The 17,841-nt window shown below is 41.8% G+C and overlaps 1 protein-coding gene across 5 annotated transcripts in view; it reads left to right on the top strand.

Annotated features, from left to right (window-relative positions):
• Positions 1–5,930: 5,930 nt before the first annotated feature.
• Positions 5,931–17,841, top strand: part of LOC119027990 — a 31,548-nt gene continuing 19,637 nt past the window's right edge. For 4 of the 5 annotated variants that reach the window (XR_005077538.1, XM_037113439.1, XM_037113442.1 and 1 more), the window contains exons 1-2: positions 5,931–8,353; positions 10,659–10,852. Coding sequence is in view for 4 of the 5 variants with exons in the window: in XM_037113439.1 (XP_036969334.1) it covers positions 6,734–8,353; positions 10,659–10,852 (1,814 nt within the window). In the remaining variant the exon portion in view is untranslated. The remainder of the gene's footprint in view (positions 8,354–10,658; positions 10,853–17,841) is intronic. The other variant, XM_037113440.1, reaches the window with a different exon arrangement.

Raw genomic sequence — 17,841 nt, 5'->3', positions numbered from 1 at the left:
AAAATGGAAACAGAGTTGTTACATGCCAAATGCTCCCTTAACAGCTGTCTCATATTTACCAGGTCCTCTTTGTACTGAGCATCAGAACTCCTCCATCGTTGTACTATTTTAGAATAAGGTTTTTGCTTTTTTTAACAGGTTTTTTTTTCTTCACATGCAGATTTTTTGGCAGTGTTGTTTTAACTCTGCAAATTCACTATTTAACTATGGCTGTTAGCTGGTCAAGTCTATCGGTCACAGAGGCGAGCAGATTAGTTAATGCTTGTGTCTCAATGTTAAGTGGTTCCACAAGGCCTAGACCACTTATGTATAGACTGTGTCCATATTGCCTAGCTAAATCGGTCAGTTCAGAACCCTGTGGGGGAGCAAAATGCTCTGGTGAGGCGTTTTTGGCACTATAATGACTAAGTTCCGAAGGCTTTAACACTAACTGGCCTTCTGAATTTTGTAAGAGGGGGCTGGAAATCTATACACATCATCAAAAACAGTATGTTAGTATGGATGTAACCCACTCCAATATATTGACAATTCCTATTTAAGTATTAAACAAAATAGTGTTTTATCGTCAAGGTCTCTTTGGTCCTCCTCAGTAGCTTTTTGTTTCCAAATAGCTAACCGTGCATCAAGTTTATTCCGCTCTGCTCTGAGGACTTCATCAGAAGTCAGTAATGACAACAATAATGAAAAGACACCATTTGAGTGACCTGTGAGCAGATGGAGATCAGCTCTATTTTGTAGAGATGATTCGCCACCTCCAACAGACAGAGCTGCAAAAAAACACATCACGCATTAATACATTTTCCATCTGTAAAAATGGTAAAACAAAGAAGTGTAACACATCAAAAACTTGGTTGTTAGTACCCGAGTTTTTGTCAATGTCCAGCACAGCAACCTCCATGCGATTACCTAATAAACAAAACCTTTAAAACACGATGCAAAACAATATTTACTACATCATACTAAAAATTATAGCATCATTAAAACAAATCTATCATGAATAGGATGATGAGATAATGATAATAATAATAATAATAATAATAATAATAATAATAATAATAATAATAATAATAACTCACCATTCAGAGAATCCATTGGTACTGCAATCAAAAATTGTCTTTTTCCAAAAGAATTTAACTATAGAAACTGGCAAAAATAGCGGATATAGAAAACTTAAAGTAGCTAGCATTAGCACACCCAAGAAAGCAGTAGGCCAGGAGAGAGAGAGAGAGAGAGAGAGAGAGAGAGAGAGAGAGAGAGAGAGCTATTCTTTACAGTTAGCTATATATGTGCTCAGATATCCACACCCACTAAGCTGGATCCCGCTCAATAGTCGGGTATCAGCAAAGGGGAGGGCAAAAATGTGTGTTAAGAAATATAAAAAAATTGAAACAACATTCTTTAATTAAATAGTAAAAAACTGTCCTGTTTTTTACATAGAGACCAAACACTGATAGTCTATCTCTTAATGTATGTTTTAAAATCCTTGAGTGATTAGGGGGTTTCCCATCCAGCATGAGATAAATACTGACTAAAACAAAGTCAAAATATAATTAAACTACCATTTATGAATTGCAAACTGAATACATCATTTACCGATTAAAACAAATCATCAAAAATATCATCACTATCATTCACACAAACACAAAACTCCACACTGCTGTCTGGTCACATACCTAATAAGATCACCCCCGATTTGACTATGCCTCTTTAATCAAATGAAGATTATTTTGATCCCCATCACATACCATTGAAAAAAAAGTGGTTTATCGTATAGTCAACACTCATGTGTTAAGTAAATGAGACATGACTAAAAATAAAATATAATTGCATGTACATTTAAACGACATTCTTCAAATTAAACAGTATGTATGTCTTTCTTATGTTGAACAATGCAAAGACACACTAAAATCCCATCCTATAATACACAAATCCAGATACTGATCACAGAATCTACCTTTCCTGGCTCCTGCTGCCTCGAAATACTGAGGGATCTGGATCGTCACACGCCCTGCTCTCCTCGGTTTCACAATCTCCCTGTGTCTATATTTCTGTAATTTTGATGCCTCTTAACTCTGATGTTTCTGTTACTAATTATCTTGTGTGTCCTGCCCTCTTCCAGGTCACCAGGGTGGACAGGAGGTCGTGTGGCTCTGGCCCCACTTGGTGATGATTCGTCCTGCTCAGTCATCTCCTGGATCCTCACATTTTACAGATATAATTTGTATCAGATATTCTGTCAATGAAACTTGTAAACAGTGATTTGTTGCTCTTTTCTGTACACGTGACATCTATTGCATGTCTGTCCATCCTGGAAGAGGGATCCCTCCTCTGTGGCTCTTCCTGTGGTTTCTTCCATCATTTTTTTTACCCAGTTAAAAGGGTCTTTTTTTCTCCATCAACATGGCAAGTTTTTCCTCACTCGAACTGAATGTTGACAGAGGATGTTGTTCTCTGTACTGATTGTAAAGCCCATTGAAGCAGTGTGATTGCGATTTCGGGCTATATAAATTAAAATAAAATTGTCTGATTTGATTTGATTTGATTATCCATGAAGGAAATCAGTTCCCTGTTCATGTTCCACAATGATTATACTGAAATACATTAGATAATACATCTAATACAGCAGATGTGCACTTGATAACATTTATGTATTTACCTGCTCTCCTGATTCAATAGTCTACTATCACAATACCTGGGTGCCAATTCGGTATGTATCGTGATTCCTGAGTATTGCGATTCTGTATTATCACAATGACAAAAGTTGAATCATACACCTCACTAGTTTGTATATCATGAATCACATGTCCAATAACAATGCAAATCACATGTCAGTCTTGCTGTGTTTCAGCATCATGACTATACTGCATATAAAATTTAGTAAATGAAATACTTTTCGAAGTTTAGTGCTATATGTAGCTGCTCCTTCTCATCAAGCCAGTGCTATAAGAATAACAGATAAAATAGACAATGAAAATCGATCTAATATGTGTTCTTCTTTTAGATACAGCTCTGCTGAATGGACTGAAAAACTCTTGCAGTGAAGAACAGCGTTGGAGGATGAGTGACACCACTAGGTGCAGCGGAAGCTCAGGAGAGAGGCTGAAAATGTCAGTGTGTTTGTTCCATAATTACACAACTCAGAAGGGATAGAAGTAAAAAATTAAAGCTGTAAGCAGCGATGAATGGGCCCTCACAGTCCACATGTGTCAGGGCATGCTGCCGTCGGGGTATTCAGGGCAAGACCCTCTACATGTTTGAGCAATTTGGAGTAGATAGCAAATTGTATATGGAAGTTATAATGACTTGATGGTTTTATGGTGAAGCATCAAAATGGACCGCGCCACCAGGTGTGATGTAGGTGAAAGCTTTTGATAAGTTTTGTCCTGAGATGCTACTTGCAAAGTTTGTTGCAAATCGGTGAAATGGCTTAGGAGGAGTTCGAAAAAGTAAGTTTATCATTTTTTCACAGAGCCTTAGTGGCTCATGGGGAAGTAGTCACCTGAGTTTCATGTCATTCGGACAGACCAATGTGGAGATATGCAACACACGTGGATATAAGGTTTTTGAATGTGCGACAAAGTACATGTGAGTTATAAGCCAAACGCACTTTCCTTGATTATAGCACCGCCTAGTGGTTGAAATCGAGGACGACAATAGATTATGAAATCTTTGGGCAGGTGTGATGTATATTCCAAGTTTGGTGAGTTTTGGGGCATGTTCAGGCAGTGAAAAATGCGATCATTTGGAACAAAAAAGTTGTCATTTGAAAAACAATAGGGACCTCGCAGGTCGAGACCTGCTCGGGCCCTTATAATGAAAATGACCAACTTTTTCTTTTCACATATACAAAATTCCACTTTTAAGCCATTATGAAGGGTTAGGGTTATCTCTTCTTTTCTTTTCTTTCATTCTTATTTCATTTTAATAGTAATCTTTACTTTTATTTTTGCAACAATCTCTAAGACAAGTGAATTCAGTCATTACTTTAAGTGCTTTAATTTTATCCAAGTTTTTAACAGAACGACAGTCTTTTCTTTTTGATGTTTGATTTTTAATAGATCGTTAAAGTATCACCGCCTGATCCAAAAGAAGTTGAATTAGTTTAAGAATCAGAACTTAAGAACCATCACTCGAAACAACAAAGAGAAAGTCTTTTTCAAGACTATCCTCATCCTATTAACTTAGACGTAATCAGGGAAAGACCCTCTACATGTAAGTGTAGTCTGGTGTACATGGGAAGGGCCTGTTCATCACTGCTTGCAATTTAATTATTACATTTCTATTGTTAAGAAATAATTAAAATTTGACAATAAGGCCTCAGTGTGGTACATTGCAAACGAATAATGATGATTGGATCACTCACTACACCATGTGGACCATATTGTGCATTAGAATTTAAAAATTAAGTCAGACATTTCTGAAAATTCTGAGTTTGAATTTTTTTCTCAAACTGCATAATGTCCCTATATTTTCTTTGTATTGTATACAATTGAATTTGTGTCAACAAAAATATCAAATTATCACATTGTTTTACCCAACTTTTGGGGAACTGGTGTTGTACTTATTACGCTACTGTGTGATATACTGTAACAGAGTAAATGTGTTTTTGCATTGCAGTTATGCCTGGAAGAATTGTGTGGTGAAAAGTGGAGGGCTGGCACTGTTGTTTGTAAAGGAAGGGAAAAAAAACTCTCTTTTCAGTGTGTTTTGAGTAGCAATGAGAGCAGTACATGGGGTGCAAACTGTATATCAAGGTCATGTTCGCCCAGGGGAGGAACCAGTGCTCTTAGCTGGGAGCAGGCTTTGAGCATGATGGGATACTATATAAAGAAGCTGCTAAAATAACCAAAAGGATCATTGTTACTTTCTTCCAGAAGTAGAGCTCAGATTTTATACCAAATAAATGCATTGACCAAAATATGTATGTGTGTCAGTGTACTGTACCACTGTGTTGGACTGTAACACGTCTATTATCAATGAGTCTTTCAAGTTCTTAATAATGGTGCATGTGTTTTGACTGAATTGTACTAGCCAATTGCTGATATATATAAAAGTGGGTAAGGTGTGTCATTTGGAAGGCTGAACAGTGTTAACAAAATCACTTTTGGTTAATGTAATTTAGGTATAGTCTATATTCATCATAAAAAGATAAATCGGGGAGTGCTAAAGGGGCTACGCCAGCAGTGTAGTGTTACACTTTTACTTCAGGGCAATTATGTATTTCCAAACCTCGGCCCTGTTGTTATGGTTGTTGCCTCAGCTAGATTATCACTGTCAAAATTAGAAAGCCATTACTTTGGAAATAAATTCTTGCTGGCAGTTCCTCTTGGTAAAATTCAAACTCCTCTCAGTCACGCTTCCATTGTGGTCTTCTTGCCACAAATGAAGCGACGCCTGCAAGCTAGTTCAGGCAGTCAGATCGAGCTGCACTGACACACACGTGACACACTTCACTCTCTAGACCATCTAACAAATGCACCCTCGCTATTTGACTGGCTATTTAAGCTGCAAAACTTTCCTTCTCTCACTCTTGCTTGTCAATGCCGCTGCTGCCCTGCACAAGCATCGCTGCCTGCCCCTGCCCCACCACCACCCCAGCATCCACCTGCAGGCTCTGTCTAGGGGAGAATATATTTAATCATCACTCCCCAATATGTCATGTAAACATATCTGCAGGGAGTGATGAGGTCAGAGCCAAGATGCCAAACTCTAACTATGTTCTGCTTTGTAATAAACATTTCAAATGTGAGTTGTCTGAATGAACTCATCTCACAAGATTTTAGAGTGACACTAAAAAGCATCTTATCATTCCAAATAAATGTCTCTCTCTGTAGAGATAATTTTCATCATGTTTTCAGACACTTTGATAAACAATCCCAGCCTGTCAGTGACAAAAACAAGCACTTTTATTTGACACTGACAGACAAATTTGCCCCTAAGGATCACGTTGTAGCCAATGCAGCTGTGTCGCGGCTAACAGTTCAGGCTGGACGTGTGCCAAAACACTTTCACATCAAAACATGTAAATATAGGGTCAAGGTTGAGCTGTGAGACTAGAGCTCTTAAAAATTGTTCAGTAAGATTGCAGTCTCAGTTTTCTGATAAAGGTTGTTTGAAATGTCCAGAATCTCATGCAAGAGTAGAATATGTTATATGATTTGTGTCCTTATTGTAACTGAGTACACATAAGAAAGTGCAGTCAAGCAAAATGATGATTGAGCCACACAACACACATGCTTAAGTACATGTAAAACAGCTACAAGCTACACGTGAGTACAGTGTCTAACAGTAGTAAACCAAGATGAAACACATACCGGGACTAGATTTGTCAAAATGACATGCAATGATGTTTTGATTTGAGATTCTCAGAGCAGTGTTCCATGTACTCTACGAGCTGACACTTTAAATTATACAGAGTCTACTTAATATATGTATCACTGAACTCTTAAAAGTCTAGATATTGGTTTTGTTTGGCTCGTGATGATACTGGAGGTCACACTCATGCAGTCCTGTTATCCTTCACATCACTCAGTATTCCAGCTGCAGGTCCAATATACAGTCCTACACTGCAGGCTTTTTGGTGGGGCGCGTGCTTTCAAAATTACCCTCCGCTGCGCTCGCACCTTAAAAAGCGCGTGCATGGCTGAAGGTCACTCAAACACAAAAGGCTTTCAGCGCTGCGGTCCAATATAGCGCATGCGCGCTGCCGGAGGACTGCTTCACAGACCGCAATATGGCGAGAATGCCTGCCAGCGGAGACGCGGAGCAGGGGCAGATGAGCCCCCCCGAGAGGAGCAGAGAGGAGGATAATGAGGAGGAAGATGAAGATGAAGATGAGATCCAGGAGGTCCAGATAACCGGTGAGCAAGGGGATGAGGAGTCCGATAGAGATGGTGTTGCGCTGGAGTGGGAGTCAGGGAGTACAGTGCTGGACTCCAGCGGTTCCGCCGCGGAGACACAAGCGGTCGTTACTCGGAGTATGGACCAAGGAGAGGAGGATAGAGAGGCGGACCCCCTCAGCGGCAATAACGCAGTTCGGCTTGAGTCTCACGTGGAGGGAGACCTTCAGCGGTCAGAACGGAACAGGCTGAGCGAAAACACACGTCTGGCCACCCGGTACGCAGTGAGGATCTTCAGGGAGTACCTCACTGAGAAAGCACAAAGTCCAGACTTTGAAAGTCTGGACAAGGAGGCGCTCTGCGCTGTGCTGCGCTCTTTTTACGCGGAGGCACGCTCGAAAAGTGGACAGCTGTACAGCAAGTCTTCCCTTATTAGCATTCGGAGCTCACTGAACCGGTACCTGAACGAGCCACCTTACTGTCGCACTTTAGACCTCACCAAAGACCCGGAGCTACGCAGCGCCAACCTGGCCCTGGCCGCGGTCATACGGAGGCTGGAGGAGCAAGGCGCTGGCCCCGTGGTGCAGAAGCAAGCCATCACACGCTCCGACCTGCGGAAACTGTACGAATCCTCTGTGTTCAACACCGACACGCCATTCGGACTGCTCAACAAAGTATGGTTTGAGACCTGTATGTACTTCTGCACCAGGGGCCGGGAGAACCAGCGGGAGCTGGAGGAGGACTCCTTCGGCTTGGCCATTGATGAGGACGGGAGAAAGTTTGTCTATTTTAAAGCTCTTGGACCGTACCACAAGTCCCGCTCCGCCGCCTGGACCAAGAAACGCCCGGAAGCAGATGAGGACACCTTGCCGCGGATGTACGAGACGGGCACGGAGCAGTGCCCGTACGCCAGCTTCGTCCGGTACGTGTCTAAACGGAACCCTCTCTGTAGAGCGTTCTTCCAGCGACCTCGAGACCACTGCTGCGCGAGCGACGTGACATGGTACGAAAATAAAGCCATCGGTAAGAACCTTTTGGGCACAAGGATGCAGATGTTGTCGCGCGCCGGCAAGCTCTCCAAGACCTACACTAACCACTGCATCGGTGCTGTCTCCATAGCAACGCTCAACAGCATCGTTGGCGCCGCGGGCTCCGGGAAAACAACGACGCGTTATGTTGCCTCGGAAACGGTCATCGGTCACACGCAGTCCCACCTCCAGCTCGTGATCCCGTACCTCCGCCGGGTAAGCGACGCTGCAGATCTGAAGCTGCAGCGGACGATGACAGATACGGCATCCGCAGCAATAAACATATCGGCGGCAACAACAGCGAGTAGAGCCATCCCTGAGGAGGACACGGGGGCTCCTGACGCCAAGAAGCTGTGCTTGCGCCCCAGGACACGCGCGGAGTCGCCTGTGGAGCAGAACGAGAGCGAAGCGGTGCCAGCTATAGCCAATGAGTCCCATAATCATACAGTGCCCACTGTTCGGTCCCCGGCTGCTCTGGCCGTACAGGTAGCACAAGACATGGGATCTTTTGTCGTCTTCACTAGCTTATATGTTAATAGCTCATGCGTAAAATCCGCCACAGGGAAGGCAAAATAGTCAGTCTAAACACCAGCACCATGGGTAACAGATAATGGTCATTAATGCAAACACTGCCAATTTATTGGTCACTCCACATCAGTCCATCTTTAAGGGAGTGCATAGTATTTCTAAATTAAAGAAGCACTCTGCAGTTACTGAATAAACTGAATGAACAAACTGACCTCAAATGACAACACAATGTATACTGTTTACTTTGTTTATATGTGGTGACCCTGCCACCTTTTTAGCTTCAAACAGTGTTTTGTGATCTAATTTTCCTCGGAGTGCAGCTGTTTTTTTTCAGTTAAAAAAAAAAAAGAAAAAAAAAAGAGTTTTGTATCATTACCTCATCGTAAATGTTGAAATTATGGGTTTGAATTTCTTCTCCAAAACTGCACTCTTTGTGAGCACAGAGTGCCTCTTTGTGCACACAATACATTACAGTGAAGCCCAGTGCACAATGTCAAAGTGATGCACAACAATAACAGTATTGAAAGAGATGTAATAGCTTGTGTTAAGTGATAACGTTTTGAAAATAACATTCTTTCACCCAGTTTTAGTGTTATCTACAGTAGAGAATTGACACAGCCACATTTCTTGACCATATTTATTAACCTATGTGAAAGATTAGGAAACTGCTTTTTTTAACAAGGATCTTTTTTCCAGAGTTTTAAAAAGTAATTTAAAAGAGCTTTTGGTCTTCCTTTTTTGATTCACTCACAGCTCTCATGAACCTCGTTTCAGCAGGCAGCTGCTTTAAGTAAAAACAGTTCTGATAACCCCATTGTACACCTGCTTAGGAGCAAATGACAGGGAGATAGCTAGCTGGTTATTGTAGTGGAGCATTTAGCCAGAGAACCAGTTATTTTTCTGAGTTGTTGGAGAGAAAACCAGAGCTAAAAGGAGAGTGAATATTGGGATGTAATTAATCAGATGCACAAAAACACGACTCCAAAAAACTGTAATGTTGCTCTGCCTCTGTGTGATGTGTAAATAGGCAACTGTTTGATAATGTGTTTGCCCCCAAAACTTTTATCACAAATTATAACTTATAAATAGATGTCAGAACCCATCAGTAAATCCCTGGTTGTGCTGGGTGGGAAACCTGCTCAGCTTAGTAGAAAACCATGCTCATTCTGCCAGACTTTTGAAAATCTAGTCACAGACTTTAAATCTGATGTTTCAAGACATAGAATTGAATAGAAGACATACAGTACAACTGTACAGGTTTGAAGAGAGCAGTCTGGAACAGAATGAAAGAAAACAGAAAAACTGTGAGGAGGAGAGATGAGTCAGGGGACCTTTGTTCCCAACCTGTCAGGCACTGACCACCTACCAGGCTACCAATTGCTTGCTTCTGAGCTTATATATATATATAGCTTACAATGTGATGTGTAACCTCAAAGGCTGTCCTTGTATGTATTTGCTTCTTGTCTGATTTTTGGCGTTATCTAACCGTCCTGAGGCTATGATTCTAAATCATCAGGACTTAGAAGTCCCAAAGACCTGAAAAATGAAATACAAACTGTAAGTGGACTGCTTTTATACAGCACTGGTCTATATACTACTACTACTACTACTACTACTACTACTACTACTAATAATAATAATAATAATAATAATAATAATAACAACAACAACAATAACAATAATAATAAGTATGATGATAATAATAATGATATTCAGTACCATGCACATTGGCACCAGGAAATATTTTCTGAGATGGTTATCGTAACATGAAAATCTCATATCACTGGATTCCTATTCTGATTCTGATTCTGATTCTGTGTAAAGCTGCATTCACTATTTTTTTTGCTGCTAGGGGGCAGCAATACAAGATCAACATATCACTTTTTAAAGTTGTTCTTTCAAAGGCAGCAAACAGTTGCCTCTTAAACATCCCGCAGACACTAAGCAACATTAGCATTAATTTGGGGTCGTGTCCATTGGCCACTCAATAATTGCAGGACCAATATAAAACCTTTTTTAGAGCTACAAATATTGTGTTTGATGGTCGAAATCAAAACAGTATTAAGCATTATTTATTGGGCAGTCAAATGTCTGACTGTTGAATTCTGACAACTACACTGCTGCTACTATCTTCACTTATAAAACTTCTGCTGTGACTTTTACACTGCTACTATCACCACTGTGTGTGTGTGTGTGTGTGTGTGTGTGTGTGTGTGCGTGTGTGTGTGTGTGTGTGTGTGTGTTTGTTTGTTTTTTATCCCAGGAAATTCTTGGCAGCAGCAGTAGCAGCAGTATGTCGAGTAAGCTGGTCTCTGTATGTCCTGGGTCTCCTTTGGGCACCGCTGGCATCCCCACACCAGCCAAGCTCACAAAAACCAATGCACCTGTCCACATCGATGTGGGTGGACACATGTACACCAGTAGCCTGGGAACCCTCACCAAGTACCCTGAATCACGGTGAGAGATACACATCCACTATGAAAAAGCAATCCCTAACAACCTTGAACTTCTGATAACACACTGAACACTTTTCCTGAAATCAAGATGTTTGGTATGATACACAAAGTCATCATGATAGTCGTCCCTTTATTTGTCCATAACCACTAAAAACTGAACCCTTCACATTAACTCCACTAGTGCAGTGCCTGTAGGAAGTATGTATTGCTATAGAAAAGTGGGAGGTGAAGTAGCTTTTTCATGGATGGCCAAATGAAGTTGAATTTGAAGGTGGGACGTCAGTGACATTTAGGTTTGTTGTGAAATGTGTAGATTGATAACTATTGTGTTTTCATATATTTTGTGGGGAGTTGAACCCCATTCCACTAATGAGAAAGTACCACTAAAGGTGCCTTTTTTGCTTTTTTAGCTATTGGGAAAAAGCAAAAACATTAATGCAACAGGATGATATTTGAAAGTGTTTTGAAGGCTAAATCTGGTTAGATTTCTGTTTTGAGGATAATTGAAGGGTATGTGTGGTCGAATATTGTAATAAGTATGAATTTGTTTTCCATCATGGTTATGCTGTTGCATTGGTGTTAAACACTAACCCTTAGTATGGTTAAACAAACATGTTAAGTTTTGAATAATTTGTTGTAAGACAGAAATTGGGAAGATACAAAGAGAATGACGGCTGTTGTAGCACAGTGATGATCTTTTTAGAATGAGAAATTGTCTGTTCAGTTATGGTGAGGGTTAGTGTTAGTGAGGGTCATGCAGTGAGTTAAATCATAAATGCTAAATGATTAAATATATGTAATATTCATGCATGTAACAAAATGGGAGTAATTCAGTCATCATGCATGTCACAGCATGCAAGAACATACAGGTTGGCGCACGTGTACTTACCCACGTAGACACACACACACACACACACACACACACACACACACACACACACACACACACACACACACACACACACACACACACACACACACACACACACACACACACACACACACTCATACACACACAGCTTTATGTTGAGTAGTACCTAATTCAGAATCATTTGTATGGCTGACACTGTAGTCCAAACAGGTTATTTACTTGTACTTAGTCTGGTAGGTTCATTTTTCTGGGCTGAAACATGAACTTCCAGAGAACTATGTCAGCACTCCTGTAAAAATGACATTGCTCAGAAAGTGATGCATTTTCTTTGTTTCTTCGTCTAGAGCAAGTATGCTGTAAGTCTGTTTGATCTGCCAACTCTGCTGGCAGCAACGTAGAATTGTCCATGGCTGAAGAAATCTCTCTCTCTCGCTGCAGAAAACACCAACGTGTTGTAAAGACTGACCCTGTGACTTATTCACAGTCATGGCAAAGAAGGGTCTCACTGGAAATTGTTTCCGTCGCAAGGTGAATGGAAAGATGTTGTCAGATGCTATGAGTGTGACAATTAAGAGAGTGTGTCCGGTATGACACCAATTACAGATTTTTGCAACTAAGAGGTGTGGCAGTATTTGTTCTATGATGTATCTTGAGCAATGTCCATTTTGTTGGTCAAAGTTTCGCAGTAGCATGATCACCATTCCCACCTTTAAAGTTATGTGAAGAGGAGGCATTCCAGATGGGCAGAGTGTATTTAAAAACTTAGGTGAGTACATATGGTGACCTTCAGAATCTGTTCTGTCAACACTGTTGCAAACGTGTTCTTCTCCTGGAAATATCTTGGTCATGTACCCATTTACCATGTCAACTTCAGAGTTCGTTGGGCATAAAATGACACGTTCATATAGCTACATTGGACTGAAAATGTTGGCCAGCATGTCCTCATACACCCAATCGACAATGTCTTTCAGTTTGTCACCAGGAATTGTCAGTGTGTCATTGAGTTTAATGGCAAACTCACCCTCTTCTGGTACTACTGAAATTTTAGCCTCGCCAAGGTCTAAGAGAAATCTGGCAAAGTCTTCTTCAGCTTGTTGATGTTCTGCAGCTTGAGAAATCATCATGTTTTCTGTTAGACAAAGATTTTCAACATTTTTACATAGGTATGAACTCTTGCTACACCTTCCTATGATCTCGATTCGGCTATCATGTGGTACAACGGTAAGGATTTGCCTCCAATCGCCACTGAAGACCATTGTGATGCCACCAAATGGTTTGGCTGATCCTCGGAGCCACTGAAATGTACGATCTGCTGCTTCTAATGCATGGTGATCCATCATCATGACTGCATCCACAACCATGAGGTGTGTCATCCTATTGAGTGTTGCAGTGCTGTCATGTTCACTCACACTGCAGGTGGATTCATCAGTGAGAATGAGAGGACATTTTTTTCTGCTGTGAAAGGTGGTGCCTTTTGGCCGAAGAGTAACTGCAATGCCGCTCGCAGCTGTTGCAAGAGCCACTTTGCCTTCTGCACGGACTTTGTTGAAGATGTGGCATAATATGAAAGTTTTTCCTGTCCCACCACCTTGAGGTCAAGTAGCACTTGATCAGAATGTATTCATCTGGCTCATTCACCGCTGCCCTGTGCATGAAGTCTTCACCAAGAACACGTTTGTGCCTTTCCCAGAACTGCAAGTGCTCTCCTCTAAGTATAAACATGAGCATGTTGGCAAATACTTCACGCAGTGCTGGGCCAAAGGTCACAACAATCTCATGTGCAATGCAGGCTGCTAAATATGTGTCCATCATCACATCTCCAACTTTTCAGAGGTCTCTGAATGAAGTTGGTCCTGGCACACAGTACAAAAACATGCAAAGATAGAACAGTTCTGCAGTGTCTGGGTTGAAGGCAATCATTGGGATGTGTCCAAAAGTGTCTGCCAGGCGGTCATTGTGGGAACTTTTTTTCCGCAGTTAAAATGTGTTCTGTGTGCTCGTGAAGTGTTGAAATACATCTGGGTACGCAATGTGTCACATGTGTGGATGTAGAGACATGGCTCCAAAAAAGGCAGTCAGTGTAGTGGTAGGTGGCCCTGCGTTCATTATGTTCTGGGCAGCGCCGTCATCATTAAACGTGATGATTTGTTCATCCTGTAGGTGAATTGCCAGCATCCTTACTGGTGGCTGTTTTCGTTGAATGGGGAAATTGTATATTCACCAGTACGCCTCAGCTGAAGTGATGTAACGTCCTAACTCATAGCGCGTCACCTCATCGAGATGAAGTTCCTCACAGGTCTCATCAGCTATATCTAACGTCACCAGGCACTGATCTGGATCCTTCTCCAAGTATTTGTACAGGTACTTTACACTGGAGACAGCACAGACAATTTCAAGGTTAATGTGTGCATTGTATCGGAGAAGGATGTATGGATTGTATGGCACAACCCACGCATTATTTAGAGACACATTAAGGCCCCCTCTGATCGTCTTTGACATGGGAGAGCCAGGCGCATCTTCAACTCGTCTTCTATACAGTGGGTAAGAGTTGTCTGTGAAGCACGTGTCTTGCCTCAATTGTTTGGGGTAGTCTTTGGAGCACTTTCTGTCAACCATGCATGGACTGTCACAATTCCATTGTCCACATGGTCCATGAATCATGTGTGATGTGACAATGCAATGAAATTCCGGATTTGTTTCTTTGTCCAGAATCTCATATGTGTATGAGGAAGATGCCTCTTCTGAGTTTCTGTCACCATCACAAACGCGTCCACATGTCCTAGAGCCTCCACCTTCAAGTGGAAGACTCTGGCAATGATGTCTGGTCTTTGGTGGGTCTGTTGACTCTCAAAAATTGGTCCTTTTATTTCAGGCCAGTTTGACTCTAACCAAGGCCATGGCGTCTTGGAATTCTCTGGCTTACCATTTTGGTGATCCAGAAATTGTGGGTGGCAGGATGGGTAGGCATCCTGGGATTATCTCAGTGTCACTACTCAGGGCAACAACAATGACTTTGTACTTTTCTGCCTTGATCGATTTCAGATTGTGGCGAATCCAGTTGAGACGTTGTGACTCAATTTTTGCCATCATGTCACATACATACTGTTATGTTAGTCTTCCACCACGGAGCAGTAAATTGAAATGATTAGCAGTGTTTCCCACTTGCAGATGGAAATGGTAAAAGCATGTTGGGGTGACAACTCTCAGTTCAGTGTGGTATCCTTGGGACCCCTTTGGTAGAAGAAGCACATATGATAGTTGGTCATATGCTGGATGAATGCCGCTGATTGTTTGAAGGTGTTGTCCTCCTCTGAGGTGAAGAGTGACTGCCACTTTCCCAAATTGCTCAGTAGGACTTGTTCCTGGAGAAATGACAGCAACATCGCTGTGCAGTGATGGAAGATTCACAGTTATGCGATGAAGGTTACGACGTCGAGTGTGAGCTGAGCAATTCTAAGCTCATTGGCAGTATCATTTTGGGTCACATACTCAATTGCTGACTTAAATTGTTGCACATATGGATTGCACTTGTGAATGGCCTCTTGTGCTCTCAGCAAGAATTCTTCATTTAGCCTACTGTTTGAGGCATGATTGCAGCGGAATTCCACTTCATGGGCTGGATCATGGAAGTAGATCTGAGCATAGAGGGGCACTTGACCCTGTTCAGGAATGGGACTGGCAATGTAATGATAAACTTTCCCTTGTATTCGTACGCCTGGGTTGAAACCAGGAATAGCAACTTCTCTAATGCCAATACTTGCCATAGCCAATTAATTATTGTATTGTTTTGCTACTTGCTACAAAGTTTTGATTAATGAAGAGGTCCTTGATAGCATTTGGTGGCTGTGGTGGGATTGAGCCGGGCTTGGGATTTGTGGGATTGTATGTGAGGTCTACTTTTCCAGACATGCAACAGAATCCATTCCTCTCTTTCCATACATAGGCATTGCAGTGTGAACATGTTGGACACTCAGACAGTGAGGTCTTACTAAGTGTGTGTGTACTTACCATACAGCTTCTCTTGGAAGAAGTTTGCATCATCAAACCGAGCGAGGTTGTGATTGTTTTTACGTGCCTGTTCCACACGTGCACAATGAGTTTCCTGATTGCACAGGGCATCTCTTGCCCATCGTTCCTCTTGCTGTTGAGGTGTCTCCTCCCATCTGTGGCCGTTGTGTTGTTCATGGTCATGCATCTGGCGCGCTGCTCACACTTCAGGTGTTTCAGCATCTCGAAGCCTTTCACGACAGGCAACGTCGCAACCCAGTCGACAGCTTCGCTGGTTTTCAGTTTCAGCTGCACAGGGCCTTGAGTGGAGTGCAGCGTCGCTGGCCAGTCGCCAACTTAGCTGGTTTTCAGTTTCAGCTGCAAGGAGCCTTGACTGGAGAACAGCATTTCTGGCCCGGTGGGCATCTCAGGTTTCGGCTGACTCAGCATCACGTGCACGGCGCATTGCCTGACATTTTTGCTCTCTCTTTGTACGATTGGTTTTCGGCATGTTAACATCCACAGGTAGGTGAATATCAATTGGGCTGCAAAAGAAAAAAATACAGGATTCAGTTTAATACTGGCATGTCAAATGAAAATAATGTCTAAATTCACGTTTCACATTTTAAGATAGCCAAACCACAAACTAATTCCTTGTCTTTACCTGGTTTTAAACATAATCAAACTAAGTTACAGCTAGGTAAAATATATTTTTTTTACATGACAGAAAGTAATGGACAATTGAACACATAACCACCGTAATGTGTATGTGTGGGCAGACAATCTGACTATTCCTCTAGGTGTGATTGACATTTTCATGTCTACTCAGTTTGCCAAATAGATGGCTTCCTTAGAACAAGGGATAAACCCCCTTGGTTTAACAAAGGCAGGACAGGAAATTGTAATATTTGCCAAGCAGTGCTCATACCTGCTTTTCAGTGTAAAAATTACTACTTTCTGTCTTTCACTCACACAGTACAGAACATAATATTTAGCATTGTAATATAGGCTAGCATACATCTGCAGCTTGCAGAGAGAGAGAGAGAGAGAGAGAGAGAGAGAGAGAGAGAAACCACTAAGGGTTTCCACCACAAAAAATGTTTAGAAACTACCAAAATGGGGACCACACAAATTGGTGGTGACAGGGACAGTATTGGTGTGGGGGTGGGGTGTGTGAATGGGGGAGAGGGGGGCAGGAAAAAAGGAGAGGGGCGTGCAGGGGTCCAGGTGAGGCAGTGAGGTTTTCTTTTTTTTTTAAAACATTTGTTTATTGATTTTTCAATGACATAACACAATCAAGAGGTGACATTTTGAGAGTCAAAACAGTGTCAAGCAACAACAACACAAAATGGTCACCCACCGCTAAATAAAAGTCCAATATGTTCACTTAAATAGAGATAAAAAAAAAACAAAAAAACAAAACATCCCGGCATGCTACAAATTCACACAAGAAAAAACTCACAATTTGTGGACAGTCAGGGTGGCTACTCTGGAATAGCCACAAAAATCAATCCCTCAACATGTGCAAAAAATGGACCCCAAGTTTTATTAAACTTGGGGTCTATTTTTGCAAGAGAACCATGTATCGAGCACCTAACTTTCTCCAGCTTCACAGACTGAAGGATGTCCCTGATCCAATACGAGTGAGAAGGCGGCGCAGGAGACTACCACCTCAATAAAATCAAACGTCTAGCCAATAAGGAGACAAAGGCTACAAAGTCAGCTTTATAATTAGGAAGCTGCAAAGTAGGAGGTAAAACCCCAAACAAAGCGGTGCATGCTGTTGGATCAAATTTAACCCCTGTACAAACAGAAATAGAGTTAAATATCTGCGTCCAAAAATTAAGTAGTGAAGGGCAAGACCAAAACATATGGACATGGGTAGCTGGAGCCTGATGGCATCTGATGCACATGTGATCAACATCATTATTGATTTTGGAAAGCCGAACTCGACTGAGATGGGTATGATGTAGGATTTTGCACTGGGTCAGACCGTGTCTAGCACAAATAGATGAGGAGTGAACCCAGTGCAACCCAACCCGATGCAAAATGGCATCCCACAGCTCCTCCGAGATCTCCTCCCCTAGATCCTCTTCCCTTTGGGTTTTAATTTTATGCTGCAAGGTTAGCTG

Source organism: Acanthopagrus latus, chromosome 11 (genome assembly GCF_904848185.1).
Source record: "Acanthopagrus latus isolate v.2019 chromosome 11, fAcaLat1.1, whole genome shotgun sequence".
Taxonomy (NCBI): Eukaryota; Metazoa; Chordata; class Actinopteri; order Spariformes; family Sparidae; genus Acanthopagrus; species Acanthopagrus latus.
This window is presented reverse-complemented; position numbering and strand designations above follow the sequence as displayed.